The sequence below is a fragment of the Periophthalmus magnuspinnatus genome, chromosome 11 (assembly GCF_009829125.3).
Source record: "Periophthalmus magnuspinnatus isolate fPerMag1 chromosome 11, fPerMag1.2.pri, whole genome shotgun sequence".
NCBI classification, from domain to species: Eukaryota; Metazoa; Chordata; class Actinopteri; order Gobiiformes; family Gobiidae; genus Periophthalmus; species Periophthalmus magnuspinnatus.
In genome coordinates, this window is record NC_047136.2 from 13,112,861 (window position 1) to 13,131,936 (window position 19,076).

At 36.7% G+C, this 19,076-nt stretch overlaps 3 protein-coding genes across 6 annotated transcripts in view; 1 reads left to right on the forward strand and 2 right to left on the reverse strand.

The window, feature by feature from the left end:
* The window catches only part of LOC117378612 (sialin-like), a 7,933-nt gene extending 3,324 nt beyond the window's left edge, over window positions 1-4,609 (reverse strand). Inside the window, exons 1-6 of the mRNA XM_033975250.2 lie at window positions 4,545-4,609; window positions 4,431-4,472; window positions 2,420-2,589; window positions 1,354-1,574; window positions 747-980; window positions 237-411 (exon numbers count right to left, since the gene is read on the reverse strand). Coding sequence (XP_033831141.1) covers window positions 237-411; window positions 747-980; window positions 1,354-1,574; window positions 2,420-2,501 — 712 coding nt within the window. The 5' untranslated portion in view covers window positions 2,502-2,589; window positions 4,431-4,472; window positions 4,545-4,609. The remainder of the gene's footprint in view (window positions 1-236; window positions 412-746; window positions 981-1,353; window positions 1,575-2,419; window positions 2,590-4,430; window positions 4,473-4,544) is intronic.
* The window catches only part of LOC117378616 (c-Myc-binding protein), a 54,772-nt gene extending 36,318 nt beyond the window's left edge, over window positions 1-18,454 (forward strand). The window contains exons 2-6 of one of the 2 annotated variants that reach the window (XM_055225203.1): window positions 16,354-16,445; window positions 16,655-16,730; window positions 16,799-16,847; window positions 17,381-17,510; window positions 18,242-18,454. In XM_055225203.1, coding sequence (XP_055081178.1) covers window positions 16,431-16,445; window positions 16,655-16,730; window positions 16,799-16,847; window positions 17,381-17,510; window positions 18,242-18,286 — 315 coding nt within the window. In that variant the 5' untranslated portion in view covers window positions 16,354-16,430 and the 3' untranslated portion in view covers window positions 18,287-18,454. Of the gene's footprint in view, window positions 1-16,322; window positions 16,446-16,654; window positions 16,731-16,798; window positions 16,848-17,380; window positions 17,511-18,241 lie in introns of those variants that run through there. The other variant, XM_033975256.2, reaches the window with a different exon arrangement.
* On the reverse strand, window positions 5,017-17,472 carry LOC117378611 (sialin-like). 3 transcript variants are annotated; one of them, XM_033975249.2, is made up of 12 exons: window positions 15,818-16,031; window positions 13,563-13,627; window positions 13,288-13,433; window positions 11,457-11,677; window positions 10,770-11,003; window positions 9,804-9,978; window positions 9,520-9,638; window positions 9,121-9,282; window positions 8,523-8,655; window positions 7,961-8,108; window positions 7,443-7,533; window positions 5,017-6,417 (listed from the first exon to the last, which is right to left on the reverse strand). In XM_033975249.2, the coding sequence occupies exons 3-12, from the start codon at window positions 13,367-13,369 to the stop codon at window positions 6,250-6,252; spliced, it is 1,533 nt and encodes a 510-aa protein (XP_033831140.1). In that variant the 5' UTR covers window positions 13,370-13,433; window positions 13,563-13,627; window positions 15,818-16,031; the 3' UTR covers window positions 5,017-6,249. The 3 variants fall into 3 exon arrangements, with proteins under 3 accessions (XP_033831140.1, XP_055081174.1, XP_055081175.1); XM_055225199.1 differs by having other exon boundaries at window positions 5,177-6,417; window positions 13,288-13,427; XM_055225200.1 differs by lacking the exons at window positions 13,563-13,627; window positions 15,818-16,031 and adding an exon at window positions 17,397-17,472 and having other exon boundaries at window positions 5,177-6,417.
* Window positions 18,455-19,076: the final 622 nt, after the last annotated feature.

The following is a 19,076-nucleotide window of genomic DNA, read 5'->3' on the forward strand; positions in this document are numbered from 1 at the left end:
TTTAATGTAATGTGATGGTTTCATTCACATTGCATGTCATCTGCTACATCTACATGTGGAAAGCCCTGAGCATTTTAATATTAAATGTTTTTTACTCACTGCAACTCCAATTTCCAATTCCAATTTCCTTACAAGCACAATAAATAACTACTAATTATAATTAAAGAATAAATATTAATATAGTGTATATTATTAATATGTGAGTGAGGGGTGAAAAACATTGCAGCTTATCCCACCGCAGAGGTAGAATACAGCGGGCCAGCCCAGAGTCTCACAGATGAAGCTGGTCAGAGGTAGAGTGAGCAAGGCCCCGAAGATTCCTCCAGAGCCCGAGAAGGACATGAGTCTTGAGCGCTCCAAAGGAGGAGCCCAGCGCGCCCAGATCGTCATTGTAGATGGATGCAGAACGCCCTGAAACACAAGGCAAAAATAATAATCAAGATTTTGGTCTACATGCAAGCCATTATTGTGTCTGCAGTCTACATGTTCTCTATGTCTGTGGGGTTTGAACGTGAAGCAGACAGACAAGACTGATCCTGCAGGTACTCATGAACATGTAATCAAGTTTCTTTAAAAGGAAACAGCAGCAGAAGGGATCTTGAACCAGATGTTTCCATACCCATATGTCTTTGTAAAGTTTTAGTTTAGTTTATTTGGTCAATAAAATTAAAACAGGTTTCATCCAGATAAATGAAATCAAATACAACACACCGAAAATGCTTGGTAATATGCATTATGTATTCTACCTGTGTAAAGCCCTCTAGTGCTCTGAGTGCGAACAGCCAGCTGGGGCCCCACTGTGCAGCCAGAGGAGTGACCAGGGTCAGAGCCGCTGTGCCCAAAACCCCAAACCCCAGAAATTTGGTCCCTCCATAGTGTCCTGCCAGGTACCCTCCAGGGATCAGAGTGCACAGGTATCCGAAGAACAAGGCGCCCAACAGCCAGCCCTGGGTCTCCGTGTCCCACGAGTACACAGGGGCCTATGAGGGCAGGAGAGAGTGAGAGGTAATTTATGCAAGTGCATGTTTAAATCTTGGGATTCCCTTTGTATTCTGGTACATATGAGTCAGCTACTTCACTGTGATTGCAGTGGGCAATACAGGAGCAGTGTTTTGCCACATTAAGTATTTGTATCAGTAGTTTTCAAAATCTGATAAAGCGCATATGTTACCATAGAAAAAAAGTGTCTTGTGGTTAATGGTTTTAAAATGTTGTAACAGGAAAAGCCAAATAATACCCCAATACTATCTATAATGTTGTATATTGGCACGGTAACTGTTACAGATGTTCACTAATATGCTCTGACCCTATCAAATAACTAAATGTCAACAGGTGTAGTTTTACTGCTCATACCCCATCCGGCTGACTGAAGCCTGTCCTGGTGTGGTTTGTCCCGGGCAGAGGACACATGTGTTTCGATGAGTTTGAACTGTTGGTTGCTGGGGGTGGGTTGGTGTTGTTCACCATGGCAACCATCGCCACGTTGAGGTTGACTCGGAGACCGTAGACCACAGTGAGCCCGAGGAACATGAGAACAGCCAGGTTCAGCCGGGCCGAGCAGCACCGAGGGGGCACTTTATCAAATCAAGTCAAATTATTTGTTCATAATGCAATACTAAGCCTGAGAGAACTAAACCTGTCACGATAGTTACTATATCGACTTATTGTTCAATATATGTTAGAAAGAACTCTATTTTTTCAGGCTCAATAATTATGGCATGTAAACTTTCTTGCACTAATAGCATTTTTTTGTAGTCTAAGACCTATAATAACATTTGTGCAGTAACATTATATTTTAATTTGTTAATTTCAGTGGCAACAACAGATACTTTTCTGTTATTCTGAAATCCATAGACAGGAAGAGCAAGTTCAGCGACATTTTTCTTTGGCCGGTTTTCTAGATCTGGACTAAACAGTCTTCATATATTTATATATCAGTTAGTGGGGTTCAGATCCCAACAGCCTAAAGGTCAATAATATTTAACAGACCTACATGTGGGGGCAGCTAAAAGGGACATTGTTGAAATGCTGATTTTTGTTGCACTAGTAGAAATTTTTTTGTAGTATTAGGCCTATAATAACATTTGAGCAGTAACATCAAAGCCACATTATAGATACCAGGACTAACTATTAAAGTGTTTATTTGTGCTATTTATTTACTACTGGACACATTTTACAATATGGTTCACTTAGAAGAAGGTTAACTGGTACTATCCTGCTTTAGGATCATTGTGTCAGTCGCCTAAGGTAGTCTCAGTATTATTGTGTATTGAATTGTGGTATTTTTCTGTAGCATTGTATTGTACTTCTAAATTTGTTATCATGGCAGCTTTATGGAAAATCTATACAACTTCTCAGCGATAGCATAAGGCGTCAGTAGGCTACACACCATAGAATGTATTAAGTATTTGGTACACACCTGTTTTGGACGGCACCAGCGGCTCACAGTCATCTTCATCGACAGGGGGCGCTGTGTCGATGGATTCAGTTGAGCACGACATCACAGAGTACAGTAGGAGTCGTCACATAAAACATCCATCGTCTGGACTGAGTCTAAGGGTCTGATTGGCCAGGCCACTGCTCAAGACACTAAAGAAAACATAAAACATAAAAAACAGGGGAGAGTGATATGCCAAAACTAAACACTTGATGAACTTTTTTTTTAACTAAACTAAACTATGTACAGCATATGGTGTTTGAATAGCATTGTCTACTGTTCATAATCTTTTTTTTTGACAGTTTCAGTGCAAACTAGGTATATTTGCAGCTTTGGAGTCATGAAAGTATAAAAAAAAAAAAGGTTGAGCCTTGGCTCTAGTGGCCACTGCCAATTTCATGTATTTGGTGACATCACACAGGACTGCCCTAATAACAGCCATGATTACAAACACCGGGTTGCAGGGCGGAGTTTGAAGTGTGGAAACCTGACCAATCACACTGTTCTTCAAATGTCCAGACCCTGAACCTCCTCTCCCATCACCTCCTTCTTTAGTCTTTCAATTACTGCCCCTAAATGTAAATAAAGTAGTAATAATCTAGCATAACATTGGATTAGCTGTGTGTATGTCTCACTAATTGCTGGTCACTACTAAGGCTAGATTAATCTAGTTTAGCTCCTTACCTCGACCTGGCTTGTACACTTTCTGTCACAGTTATAACCATACATTCATGCTTATAAACTTGTTAGCTTTAAACGACTGCAATCTGTCTGTGTTGTTGCTGTTGATGACACGAAAATTAAATCACACTTACCAACCCTATCCATGGGTTTCAGAATGATAAAAAATTATGGCCATTGCCATTAAAACAAAAATATTATCTTTTGAACGGGAAAAAGTATTCAAAATGTTGCATATAACAGGTAAAACCCAAGAAAAAAAAGCTTCCATCATACTGTGAATGAGTGACGGGTGGATTTAACTAATTACTGTGAAGAGTAAACTTTCAGAAACAGCAGATAGATTTTATTTACCTCTTAAATACAGTATAAGAGATAGTAAGAAAATATGAATCAAAATCACAATATGGCTCTAAAAAAAATATATATATATACGTGATACGAATTTCTTTGGCATGTTACCCACCCCTACAAATCCCTCTGTTACACATTTCTTGCCTTGATTCAAACCTGTCTCACTAAATGTTGGTGAAGGATCTAGATAATAAAACTAGTATCAAAACGCAAACCTCATTTGAAGTTTCAATAATAAATTAAAAAGTCAGATCAACTGGACAAAAATTAATCTTTCCTGAATCGCTTTAGAATGATCTTGAGCTGTATCAGAACAAGTATAAGACACACAGATTAGTATACACCCATGGACCACTGGAACAAACCAGGACAACTGAGGTTTTACACAGATATAAGACCATATAGAAATATAATAGAAAGTACGATGACTTAATGTTGAAAATGACATGACAGAAAGGTTTTTTTTAATCATCATAGAATTGGAAACGATGTCATATATATTCCTTAGTATTGAAATCAAGATCAAAATTTCAGTATTGTGACAACAGACATGTTTAGGCCTGTAGTCTACTGTGTAGTTTATCCACATTTTTCTCCTACTTTAGGTAAGTTATAGACCAAAATTAGTTATGTAGTTTAGACCTTGCAACAAAAGATATATTTTTGTCATTCTCAAAGCCATGGATAGGAACAGCAAGTATCTTCTTTCTTTGGTCGGTATTTTAGATCTGGACAAAACAACAAAACAATCTTCATGTCTTTATTTATTAGTGGGTTTCAGATGACATCACAATATTCAATAATACTGTCTCTTGCTTTCTCGAATCTGACAACCACCAACATCATTCCAGTTTACCAAAATCTGTTTTTTTCGTTATAGATTTTGGATTTTGTTTATTATGTTTTTTCAAATGTGTTATGTTAAATATTGATAAAAGTTGGTGGTGGCTCAACTTACCCAGTGTTGTTTCGATTGTCTCTTTTTGTGTTCTGCTCCTACCTGTGTAATGAAAAAAAGTAATAGTCTTTTATAATCCAACAATTAGGTCACAAAAGTATACGTTATGAGCACCTATTCAGTATCTTAGTTAAACTGGGGCTCAGTATGGTCCCTTCTCGTCTTGTCGCGTGATCTCTGTCTCAGGGAAAACAAAGCACGAGCGTCTGAATAAAAGTCCCGCCCACAGAAGAATGACAAGGTGATCTTATTATTGTCATTTTGTGTATTTAAATCCGCAAATGTTTAATTCGTTTACATATTATGTTTAAAAGGCGCTTCACAGAGCCTTTGTCATTTAATAATACTAGCTTTCAGTTTTTGACTTTTTATAAAACCAAACTTACTTTCTAACACTTGCGCCATCTCGTGGTAGTAGTGGCACAAAACAATTTTGACCTCACTTGACCTTTTTTTTGACATCCGGGTTAGATTTTATAGAAATGAAATTAGCAACTTAAATTTTCTGCATATTATTTCAATTTACACAGAAAATGATTGGGCATATTTTGTCACTAATTACAATGAAACAAGTCAACAACAAGTTCCCTATAGTAGCTTTAATTCCAGTAGTAAAACATCTTCATTTTTTTCTTTGTACAAAGTCTTATAAAACATGTAAACATTTCCACATATTTGCATATTTCAAGAGGACGAAAGTAAACAATCACAACCTTTTTCACCCAAATGACAACAATTGTGCGTTAGTGTCAGATATACACTACCTGTCAAAAGTTTGGATGCACTGTTTAATTTTTATTTATTTATTTATTTCATGGTTATTTATGTCATTCCCACGAAATATTAACTCAAAATAACAAAAAATAAAAATAAAAATATAGCACCCTTTGCTTTGATGACTGCTTTGGAGGCTTGGCTTCATCAAAAAGCTCATTGAGAGTATGCCAAGACTTTGCACTGCCAAGAGGGCACTTTCGATGAAGCAAATAGTGGCTACTTTGAAGAACTATAATATAAAATATAGAAAATATTTTGTTGAGTCATTTAACTCTTTTTGTTTACTACATAATTCCACACATCTTTAAATAAAGTATATAAAGTAGTAAACATAAAGGAAAAAAATATTGAATGAGATGGTATGTTTAAACTTTTGATTGGTAGTATATGTTCTGACAGTTCATTATTCACACATTTACTTATGTACTAAACTTTGGAACAGTTGAGGGTAGGAGTTTGATACATTTCAAAATATCTTTAAAATATGAGCCCAGAGTGGTGGAAAAAAGTATACCTGTAGAAATATATCTTTGTTTTGATAGAAAATGTGATAGAAAATATGCAGAAAATACACAAAATTGCACTTGATACAATAAAGCTTTTTTGGAATAAAAATGTAATGAGACTGTGTTATTATTGTACTAAATGTTTTTAAGGCATTTATGGTATGTTTAAGGTAAAGTGCCTCTTAGAAGTTTCACAAACCGAATACAATTTAAATAAAAGTAACTTGAAAATATTTCTATAAACATTAATTAGATCACAGCTGAATTAAAATGTATAATCTGAGGTACTGCATTGCAATCTTATAGTGCAAATTTTATGACATGTGCAAATGTAGGTTTAATTATGGACAAAAATGCATTAATAAAATGTTAAAATATATAAAAGCCAATTAAAATAAATGTAAAATAGAGTGTGTTCTCCCAATTAAAAGCACAAAGTAAATAGTAGATTAAAAACTGCTCAAAACTGTGAACTTTTGATATGAAAACAAAATTGTTAAACATTCTGTCCATTTAAAGCAGGGTTTGGTCTATTTTCATGTACATATAGACGTGCTTCTCCTCTTCTCGGCCTCTGCTCTGTCCTCATCAGTCATGGCCCATTTCTGAAGTCTACCACTACCGAAAATTATGTAAAAAATGGCTCCACCGATTTGGAGCCCAGCAGCGAGCCAGAAGACCCTCCTCCAACCATCTAGAGAGTGCTGTCAGGCGGGAAGAAATTGGGAAAAGGTCAGAAGTGGAACAATGACTGAATTATTTTATCAATATATTTTAACTGTGAATCATTATGTTATAATTTGCACATTTTATATCGCAATATTAATCTAAAACAAGAAAAAAAGAAACAAGTCAGCTGTGTTCTGTGTTAAAAACTGTGATGCCCAATGGGAGCAGACGTTGCCATTTATGTCATCGCAACAAAGGGCAGTGAAGTTGTCGGCCCCTCGTATGGATAGCAACACATGACACTAGAGAGCAGCGTGTACCAAAATGACTACGCAACACAGGCGAATCCTACGTGTATCACTAATTAAGAAAATAAAATTGGAGAAGGAAGTAAGTACAGAGCAGTAGGCATATGCTGGTGGCGGTAAAAATTACAGTTGATTTGCAATATGGCATCTTTAAAATATGAGACTAAAGATTCAAAACATGCACAAATCACTCCAAATACAACTTCAAGAGGGAAAATGTGAAGGGAAAACAACTATAAAATGGCTAAACGCTCTGAAAAGTCAATTTTGCAGAATAGGTCTACTTTAAGTTGTTTGATATTTCTAAAGGTGCACTATGAAACTTTTTCTGGTGGGAGGTCTGGTTTGTCTGCATAGAGATGTTTCACAGTATGGCATTAAACTTGTATATCTCAATCAATTCAACCAGGTGAGGCTATCAGGCCATGTAAGCACGACCTTCCTCACAGTAAGAATGCATGTTTTTCAAGTATTGTTAAACAAAAATACCTTGAAATCCAAGGGTCACTGGTTCAAGCACCAACTCTGGCACTTTGAAATTGTCAATATGCAGTTTAGTTATTTGGGCTTAAGAACTGAAAATGTAGCGTATTACAATTCTTTGAGGTCTCTAAATGCAAATTAAAACAGCTTTTGAGAAGGGGACAGCTTCAGCACATAAGATTACTCAAACATGAAAGAATAAAACAGAAAAAACTTAAAATCTCAAGGTAAATCAATTAAATCTGCATTAGTTATTATTAAATACTTACATCTTCAGTGAAGTATCCAGTAACAATTGGTGCAACTATGCCAGGAATGGTCCCAAATGTGTTGGTGATTCCTAGCAGAAATCCTGCATATCTATAAGGACAAATAAAAGCTATTGGGAAATCATGTGCAACATGCCACTATACACTTAATTAAGTATCCCTTTGACAGTGATGATATGACAGTGATCTAATGACAGACATATTTGGATGGTTATAAGTTATTTTCATGTGACATACTCAATGCTTATAGTGCTTAAAGCTGGAGGACAGGTCAGACTTCTTTGGTCGAATTTGCTGTTTAGCTATCCCATTGCAGATTTGTTTATGGTTAATATCTCTGTAATTTCAGGGCCTAACCATGTGAAACAAAAGCTGACAGAAAGTTAGACATCTTCTCTGTCAGCATTCATATCATTATTCAACTCCAAAGATGTGATTTGCATATTTGTATATAGTGCAGCTGAAGTGAAAATGAAAATATATACTGTAGCAAATTGTAGTTTATAACTGATTTGTACCTGGGGGCAATGTCTATCTGGTTTATATAGACTCCGGCAGCACCTGCGCCCCCTGTGGTGGTGGAGAGAGTGAGAAACAGCACAGTCCAAATGTGACTGCAGCCCACATAACACACACCGACCAGGAAGACTGAGGGCAGCACCATACCTGTACACAGACAGAGAATACAAGAGAAGGGGGTGATGGGCAGAAAAAAGAAAAGAGGAGAAGGAGGACCATTAGCAATCGCCATTTTGACTCTTCCCATAATGATGTGATGCCATATTAGATTGACATAATAAGCATATTATTAGAAAACATAATATTATATTTTTTCCTCACAAAGAAATCAGGACTTTTTGGGTGCACTAGCATTCAGGGTTGTAATATGTTGGCATCTCTTTGTTATGAGTGATAAAAACTGAAAATGCATCTACAGTTTGCAGTTTTATCTATATGCTTAAATTTTCTCACCACATTATTCGAGAATGTGTCCTTGGGTGGCCAATTTGAGGTAGGTGGCCCAAGTAACATGTATTGTAAACAGCCCAGATCTAAATTAAATTAAACCAGATGCCTTACCCACAGTGGTGAAGATCTTGCGTGTGACCGTGACTCTGAAGACCCTTTTCTCGATGAGGAGGTCGGCCGCAACTCCAGAGAGAGACGAGAAAAGCCAGCCCCCGAGGTACGGCAGAGCAGACAGGGACCCATTCTTACCAAAAACACAGGGTTACAACTCAATAAGAGGGCAGCATTAGCACAATCTGGAAGAGAGGTTTGCTCACTGATCTAAAAGTAGGTGGTTTGATTCACACTTCTGGAAAGTCATACTGCCTTTGTGTCATTGGGCAAGACATTTCAGTTATATATGAATGAAAGGGTTCCTTGATGTAAAGCATCTATTTACCATGTATGTATGACTAGACAAAGCAATAGCTACAGTGGGACATAAATTGTAATAATAATAATAATAAAATAGAGATTTGTTATATTAATATTTGTGTACACTGTAAACTCAAGTCAAAGTAGTGCCTAGTGCTTCAGCCATGAAGTTGTGTTCTATATTCTATGTAAATATCTAACCAATCTAACTAGAATACTAGATAGGTTAGATATTTTTATGTTGTTTTAGTTCAACTAAATTAAAGTATAAATAAGGGTAAAAACAGTGCCTCACCGACTGCAGATCAAAGTGCAGGATGTTATCCATGTACGCGGGCAGTGAGGTGAGCAGAGTGTAATATGACCAGTTTGAGCACATCTGAGTGATGATAATGGCCCAAAGAGGAACAGAAGTCACCATGGACCCAAGAGGCACCCTCCAGCCATGACCTGTGCCCTGGGAAACACAAAAGGAGGGTAAAACTCTCATAATCTTCAATACATTTCACAATCTTGGTCTAGGTCAGAATTTAGAACTCGAAAGGAGTAGGTAAAGTAGTAGGACAAGAGTAAAGCCATCTGAGACTGGATGGACTGTCACTTTAAACAATGCTCTTATGTTAAACTCACAACCATATTATATTTGTTTTCACTGCTAGTTTGGGAATTTTGTTCACTGACAAACTGGCATTACCTGGGGTCCAATAGAATTGATGATGTACTCTCTCTCCTCTTCACTGATGCGTTTGTGAGTGCGAGGGTCGTCTGATACAAGAGCGAACCAGAACACAGCCCACACACACCCAGCCCCTCCTGAAGCACAGGGGCATACTAATAGACTACATTCATGTAACATCACAGCATTCAAAACTGACCACAGTTTTACACATTTATTATAGCTAATTTGTGAACAAAATCTCTAACACATAACAATCTGGCTCAATGTTCATTTCACTAATAAAAGGCTTGGTCTCTCACCACAGAGGTAGAATACAGCAGGCCAGCCCAGAGTCTGACAGATGAAGCCGGTTAAAGGCAGAGCCACGAAGGCCCCGAAGTTTCCTCCAGAGCCTGAGAAGGACATGAGTCTGGAGCGCTCCAAAGGAGGAGCCCAACGCGCCCACATTGCCATCATGGCCGGGAATGTCACGCCCTAAACAAGAAACAAAATAACAATAAAACAGACAGACGATACAATTAGCTAATTCTAGTATCAAGACACAATGATTTAGGAAATTACAAGGTTTCTGTCTCATGCCATCAAACTTTTTGTTCATTCTCTCAGAAATATTTAGATGATATAGTTTTAGAATTATCCAGGTTTAGTAACTACTTAATTTAGAGGTTAGGGTAGGCTGCATTGACCCCGAACACCAACAGGACACTCACAAAACCATGCTTCTTGGGGATTTACTTTAATTTCCTAGAAACTGATTCTAACCTTGACCATAGTGACTACATGCCTAACCTTAACCTAAATCTAACCATAACCTATTTTAACCTATATCTGAACTTTTACGTTGTTCATCTAATAAAGACGGACGTTAGTGTGTACACAGATCATTTAAACACAGGCATTAGTTTTTGCCAAGTCACACAACAATACGCCCTCGTCTGGACTGACCTAGGTTCAAAGTCCCAATTTTAAGAACAAATGCACTGACCAGTACCTCCAAGCAGATTATAGAATCTAGAACTTCCTGATTCCACCTCAAATATTAAATGTCCTTAGTTGTTGACCAACAACTGTTTCACTGTTGCTTTCTATCTTTCTGTTGTTTAAATCAACAATCTACAAAAATGCATTGAATTTAATTAGTTGTTTGCACGTAATAATTATATAAATATGATCTAATATTTTCTTAAGTTTGGACAGGAGTGACAAGGACAATTTGAAAATGTTCATTGATATGACAACAAGTGGTGAATTTTGTGGCGCCTTACCTCTCCAAAGCCCTCTAGTGCTCTGAGTCCGAACAGCCAGCTGGGGCCCCACTCTGCAGCCAGAGGAGTGAGCAGGGTCAGAGCCGCTGTGCCTAAAACCCCAAACCCCAGAAATTTGGTCCCTCCATAGTGTCCGGCCAGATACCCTGCAGGGATCTGAGTGCACAAGTACCCAAAGAAGAAGGCACCCAACAGCCAGCCCTGGGTCTCCGAGTCCCACGAGTACACGGGCACCTATAGGTGCAGAAGAAGGACAGAGTTAATATTAGAAGTAAAATCAGAACCTAACTGCTTTAATACATATTTCGTTCAACATAGATTTGATGAACAAATGTTGTGCAATAAATCACTGTAAATGTTACTGTTGTTTCTGCTATAAGTTTTCTTTAGTATAGTGCATCTTTGAATATCAATAGTAATGCGTCTTATCTCATTATACTGCGCAAATTAAATATATCTAAAATTACTGAGTGATATTTTTTGTTTTAGCTAAACAGCATAACATTACATGAAAAGTACCTTTAGCTTAAAATGTACTACGTAGTGACCGTAACTTAATCTAAATGCCTATTCATTTCAGTATTTGGAATGAGTCAATGACTTGAGACTTGACTTGAAACTTGGGACTTGATTTGGACCTGAAGACAAATGAGACAGGAACATAGTTAATTATCAATAAGTCCACACCTCATCTGGCTGAGTGAAGCCTGTCCCACTGTGGTTGGTCCCGGGTAGAGGACACATGTGTTTGGATGAGTTCGAGTTGTTGGTTCGCGGGGATGGTTCAGTGTTGTTCACCATGGCAACCATTGCTACGCTGAGGTTGACACGGAGACCGTATACCACAGTGAAACCGAAGAACATTAGCACTGCAAGGTTCAGTCGTGCTGAGCAGCACTGAGGCGGCACTGAGGAGAGAGAGAGAAACACCTGAGACAATCCAGATTCCAATAACTTTTTGGGCTGTTCCTCAAATCATGGATTTCATTTTCGTGTTATATGCAACATTTTGAGGACTTTTCCCCCATTCACAAGATATAATATTTTGTTTTAAATTGTCAATCACTATGGCAACCATCCAAATTTTCCACCATTCTGATACCCATGGATAGTCTGCACTTTTTGGGTTAATTGAAACAGTCCAATGACTTTTTCTGTGATACTTGAAACTTGAATTGTAGCTATTGTTGAAATGTAGCTATTTTTTACTTTATTAGTCTTGCACAGTTTCTTTCCATTGGGAGCACTATTATCTGTTTCCTTTTGCTTAACCCCCTCTTCTTAACCTAACTTTTCTTAAACCTGTATATAATTATTTCCGCTGCTGAATCAGTTCAGTGGTTTGAAATGTGACAGGACTGGATCACCTGATGTGATCCTCCAGCCATGATCTAACAGTAACAAAACAATCACCTGCCTCAGGCATTTACAATAAAAAACACAAAACGCCAAGTCATCAGTGCAGACTATGTGGAGCCAGTGCAGTTTAGCAGCATATTTCTCAGCTAAATTTACAGTAAAACTCCTCCTCGTCATTATAAATAACTCTGAATATTATTGTTCAAGTCTTGAATTCAGAAAAACATGAGAACGTAACAAACATGACAATAACTAGTATAAGACCACACATAATATTCAACAACTGGCTCTTATTTTCTGTTGGAAATCGCATTGAACTGGACAAGAAAGGTGTTTCTATAATCATTTCAGTTAAAGTATCAAGCTTATTAGATTTGAGTTCACATTTTGAACACATTCAGGAGCATTAACCTTTGAGAATGAAATATGAACACCAAAATTAATACAAGAATCTCATGCATTTCAGAAAGTACAAGGTGAACATTTTTTATAGAGACAGGTTGTCATGTTGCTTGCAACAGGAAGAATTGCCGTCTTTGTGATTTGTTAATTGCGACCATTGAAATGTGACATTATAACAAAGAAATATGGAGTTAAAAAATGACAGCCAGCTCAGATTAAGGATGTCAATTTTCCATTCATTTTTCCCGTAGACTTCAAATATTAAGAGTTCAAAGGCATCACAGAGGCTAACCAGCTACGTGGTAACTTATGTCCCTAACACAGTTGTTTTAAGTCCAAAAAGGCTGTTTAAAGTGCAAGATTCTGCTAAGTGTTTTAATAACTTTGCAGTTTATAACATTTCAGAAAGAGATCTTAAATAAAATTATATGTCTTGTGGTCATTAGATACCATGTAGCTGATTATCCCCAAGCAAGCTTTCACACTTTTAATAAATCGCAAGGTGGGCAGTCACTGTGGAGCTCCATATTTTGTTATATATATTATAGAATTTACAAACATATTTTATAAATTTATTTGTGAATTTTATGTTCCAATGTATCCCAACAAACTATCTATGTTCAAAACAGACTTTACTCATTGGATGCTGTTTTTATCTCACGTTTGTTTAGATCTTCAATCACGGTTGAGTTACCACTACTGACTGGTGGTAATTTGTGAGTGAGTCTATATTTGTATTATCAGTGGTCAGACACACCTGTATCAGGCGGGACAAGCAGCTCGCAGTCCTCCTCATCAGGGGGCGCTGTATTGATGGAGTAGTCATTTTGAAGCGGCATTGCACTTTTCAGATTGTGGTTTTGGTTTAGAATCAGGTCACTGTGGCATCTCGGGCATCTGCAGCTAAAGGAAACAGGATTAAGATAATGAGAGAGACAGAGAGAGAGAAAGAGAGAGACAGAGAGAATGAAGAAAATGGAGAGACAGAGAAAGACGTTGACAGTTGCACAGTAATAAACATAATAAACATACCAGCACTAGTCAGGCCACAGCAACCATTAGCAGATTCCTGAGAGGGGAGACATGGTTGAGAAAGTCTGGAACAGAAAGACATTTTTAAAATATGGGACTTTAATAAATTGACTTGTATATTTATTTGTTGTTATTTATTGTCTATTTACATGTCACTTTTTCGTTTGTAATTTCAAAATGATGTTAAGCCCAGTATAATTTGGCAATAAAAACAATAGAATTAAAACAAAAATTCACACTTTTTAATACAGGAATAGTACTAGGACACAGGTTTGAGTAGGTGAGGGAGTGTATCCAAAGGTGACATAAAGAATAAAAATACTACTTAAAAAACTCCCTATAGAAAGTAAAAAAAAAAAAAAAAAAGTTTGAGAAAAAAGTGGAACTTAAAATGTCAAGTTCCTGTAATGCGAATTCACTAGCTTTCAATACAAGTATTTTAATATTGCCAAGATTTAACTGTTCCTGGTTGCAAAAGGCTTAAACTGGAACGTATAAATTTTAAATAAATAAGTAAATACATTTATAGCTACAAAACGTTATAAGAAAAGTATAACAATAATATACACATAACTAAATTGGCTTCATGAGTGTTATTCATTCGCATCCATGTTTGTTGCTGGTTTTAAATTGACTTGTGACTTTCCAACCTTGAAACAGTTAATCTGTTTGGGAAACCATGAAGAAACATCATAACGTCACTCAGCTTCAAATCAACCTAAACCTCTATTGACCAAACCTTGTTTAAATCAATATATTATCAGCACAGAAGTGTCAGTGGGCCTACATTTCTGAGCAGTGTAAACAATTTGAGTGTTTCTTTAAATAAATGTATGTATAAAACATATTAAGACTATATTAGGGTACAGCAAAAAGGCTATATTTTATTGTCATTGTCATAGAAAGCAACAAAATTACCTTTAGCACATCAAACCTGGAATAGTTTTGATGTAAAGTGCAACACAAACGGTGGGAGAGCACATCCAATAACCTCATAAATAACCCCAGTGTAAACATTAGCAATAATGACATCAGTGCACCATATATGTAATAAACAACATGAATGTAATAAACAGCACATATGGATCAAACAGCACATATGGATCAAACAGCACATATGGATCAAACAGCACATATGGATCAAACAGCACATATGGATCAAACAGCACATGTGTAACAAACAGCACATGTGTAACAAACAGCACATGTGTAACAAACAGCATGTGTGTAACAAACAGCACATGTGTAACAAACAGCACGTGTGTAACAAACAGCACATGTGTAACAAACAGCACGTGTGTAACACACATGTGTAACACACAGCACATGTGTAACACACAGCACATGTGTAACAAACAGCAGATGTGTAAGAAACAGCACATGTGTAATAAACAGTAACAGTCTAAGCAGCAACATAAAGGGCATCAACAGTGCATCATAAGGACATACAGTCAAATATGTGCAGTATTTTATGTCATTATGCAACAATGCAAAGTTAAGTTCAGTGTTATTGCATTGGTAGATGTGATTATTCTCAATGGGACAAAATTAAAGATGTTTAGTTTAATGAAAAATAACTAGGGCATATTTTGTATAATATATTACTGTGAATGTTTCACTTTGCACCATCAACACTTTTGATATTTTTGCCTGATTACGCCCACTGAAATAACAACCTCAGCAAACTGTGAGAAGCCCTGGTGTCATAGGATAAGATTTTTTCTATATAACAAACAATTCATACATTACAATTATTTAAGCAGATTAAAGCATTGTATTTTGTTAAATTGAATTTAGAAAAAAAATGAAATTTGTCTCAAACATTAGGAACAAAAACAATAATCTAATGTAACATTCAACAATCACAATATGTTTGAGAAGAAGTAGAATGAAGCCAAAGCTTTATTCTTGTTCCACTTCTTACCAACTATTTGTTGATTGTCAACACATTTTACATAAACCAATTCATACACAAGTTACATATTTTTATGTCAACAAAATGGTTATAGAAAACCTATATAATCGCCCTCTTTATAATTCTCAATTAGCACTTTTGTATACAGTTTTATATTACCATATTGTTTAATCTCAATCCTGAGTCCATTCCATAGAGTTATGTGTTGCATTAATAAGTGTTGATATAAGATTTATATTTATATAATGATGCACTGGATTAACCAAACTAAGAGTCAGGCTATGAGCCAGACGCTAAAAAGAATGTTCGGTGTTTTTGGAGAAAAGGGGGAAATGCTTACCTTTACAAACTGTCTCTTGGTTGTAAATGCCACTGGTCAGGTTCGTCGTGTTCGTTGTCCGTTGTGGCTAACGAGAAGAAAATCTTTTGACAGTCATGTTCTGTTCTTTTCACTTAAAAGCAGCCGGCGAAGAGACAAATATATAGTGTGTTGCTGATTTTATCATTCGAGCAGAGAAACATTCGGTCACATGAGTGCTGCTGTCATTGCAGACGTGTATAAAACTGGATAACATCTGTAAAATGAGGCATCGAGCACAAGGCCACTCCATATTATTTATGAATCAAAGTTTAGGAAGTGACGTACACCCTTTAAAAAAAAAATAATAATAATACACGGTCTACCTTTTTGCTCATCGCTGTTTGCAGCTTAAAGCTAAAATATTTGACCAATGACTAACAACATCTTTAGCGTATTTTAAATGTTAGGCTAAACTGCAGTACATAAAAATATGTAGCCCTACTTCCGTAAGTACTTTGTGCGTCGTTATGGTAACCGGGCTACTTCCTGTAGTCCTTCGAAAGACAAACACAAGCCAGCTGCAGAAAGTAGCCTTAATTGATGTGTGGAAAAAGTTGTTAGTTGCGCTAAATTATTAAGATAACAAGCAACTATGGCCCATTATAGGGTAAGTGTTTTTTTGTTTAAATGTCATACATTTTCATGATGGGTGTCGTTGCCATGTGCTGTAAAACATGCTAATTTGTTGCTAGTTACATAGCAATGCCTTGCAATTAGTAGTTGGCTCCGTTTAAGTTAATGATGGCGCTGAAATGCACATGTATCTAACTTTCGATATGGCGCCCAATACGCTGACATTTTTCTATACATTTGCAGACTTCAAACGAGTCCAAAAGGGAACAATTTAGAAGATATCTGGAGAAATGTGGAGTTCTTGACACTTTGACAAGTGGTCAGTGAAATTAATAATCATAACGTAGTTTGTTTTGTCTTGTGTGGTTAATATTATTTTTGTTTTAGTGTTGGTGGCGCTCTATGAGGAGGCTGATAAACCCAGCAATGCTTTGGAGTATCCTTTTATTTTGAATGTTGACAAATACAAGCCCCCCCTTGAAGTGAAAAACACAGAAACGTACCCATGAGTATAATTTTTTAAATGTCTTAGTATTTGTAGATTTGTATTGTGCTTTTTTATTTCATTTTTTTGATTGGTGCAGTCATTGCAGTCAAAATAAAAATGATATATTTAGGGTGACCACTTGTAGAACAGTTTGTAGATGGGGACATGGAGGGATGGACTTGGGGAAATTTAAGCTCATAGATAAAAACTGCAATAACAAATTATTTTTAGGTTTTATCAACTGTAACACACATAAAGAGAGTGGAATAGCAAGAGGTGTCAACATGTTACGCCCTGGAAAGCCAATGAATGAGTGGGACATTCTCTAAATAAGTCGAATGAGGGACAGGGCCCATGATGGTTGTGCAGGACAACCAAAATATTGCAGTCAGATTAATTATGAGAAGTGGTTATAAGCATTCTTTGTTAAAATTAGTAACAACAGTTGCCAACATCACCAGTTGACCCTAACCATTGAAAAGTTTCATAAAGCTTCACCTGGGAGCTGCTGGTCCAGAGCCTGCTGACACTGAGGCTTTGAGAATGGAGCTGTCGGATTTACAACAGAAGTGCAATATGCTGATGGAGGAGAACAAGGAGCTCAGGAACAGGGTGAGCAAAACAGGGCAACACAATCTCACTAACTAGTTTCTGGGCCTAATTGACAATGACCCCATTTCACAAAGAAGATCCAGTAAACCTTGGGTTGAAGAGTTTACTCCGGGTTAACCTCCATCGAGACAAACTCAGCATTGTCTGTTTCACTAAACAGGTTTGGAGCAGAGTTAGAAAACTTAGAGATAACCTTGAGTTTAGCAGAGAACACAAGATTTTACCAATGGATCCCAGGAGCAGTGACTGTCCAATCAGAGCTCTCCTTCAGGAGCAGACTCTGGTTAAACTCAGGGTTAGAGGAATAAAACCTGCTCTGGATCAGGTTAGGTTAACAGTTACCATTGTGACTGACTCAAGAGTTTTCTGTTTCTCAAAGAGAGATAACCTAAAACCTTAGCTGACCTCTTTTTAGAGTTAACAAAGTCTGAGTTTGGCTTAAACCTGCTTCTTGAAAAAGGGCCAATGTTTTTGATGCACTGACATCGTTAAAAAAGCAGGGTGAATTACATATAAAGCAGCCAATATGATCACTTTATTAACATGAAGTCAAATTTTTTGCATCCAGTACATTTGTTTCTAAAAGGATTTCTACAATATATTTTTCTCTTGTGCCCACAAAATCAAAATGAATATTGTATCTAATATTGTGAACTGTGAGGTAAGTGAACTAACAATTTATAAACATACAAAGGACTAATCCACTGATGTTTTGTGTTTTTGTGCCACAGCTGATGCAGTATGAGCCAGCGCCTGATGAGGGAGCAGCTGAATAGAGGAGAGAGGTGTAATGGAGGAAAAAGAAAGAAAAAGATTGTAGTATTTTTGTATTGCCTCTTTGTTTATCATGTAATTATGGATGTACAGTGAACACAAAACACTGATTCTTTTGTTATTTAACATGATGCTACACCTACCTTCTCAAAATAAATCCTTTTTTTCCCCAGGATTTGGTATGATCATTGGTCCAACATCACATCTAAATTCAGCCACTTACTATTACAAGAGTTTATGGACACATATTCAGGAATTATAAAATGTCAACTTTAAAACATTTTAAAATTGATAAAATACCTCATGTAATGTTTAGGCATTCAATTTTGTTTTGCTTTTTCAAAATTAAGGCCAAACCATTTCATACAAAGATATATTTTTAGATTTACTATGCATCAGAGACCCAAAATCTACCTTCAAAGCTCCATGTTTCACTCCCTCTCCAAGTGTAATGTAAAGCAAATGCCTTGTTCCTAATGCTGAACAACTGGATGGTTACATAACCAGTTACATTTATAGATCAATTTTTTCTTTTTCCATCCATCTTCTAATCTTTGAAAACAAATCATTACCTGTCTCTATGACCTGTTGCAGCCACGGGATGCATAGGGAAATGAAAAATTAGATTGTCAAAGTACTTTTCATATTAATTTAATAAGGCTCATCTGGAATCTTTGTCAACCAAAGATTTGCTTTGAATATACTAATCAGGCACCACCTTATGATGACCCCATTGCATTGTATTTGTTTTGTTCCTTACTTGCTTGTCGTTCCACAGACCTGACTTGGCCT

Bases quoted from the DNA above. Each gene is read 5' to 3' on its own strand.
- LOC117378611 (XM_033975249.2), bottom strand. From the start codon at position 13,369: ATGCCGCTTCAAAATGACTACTCCATCAATACAGCGCCCCCTGATGAG. The intron at 11,004-11,456 runs GTGTGGACTTAT...CTGCACCTATAG, and splicing joins GCTTCACTCAGCCAGATGAG to GTGCCCGTGTACTCGTGGGA. The intron at 9,979-10,769 runs GTAAGGCGCCAC...TTTCTTGTTTAG, and splicing joins CACTAGAGGGCTTTGGAGAG to GGCGTGACATTCCCGGCCAT.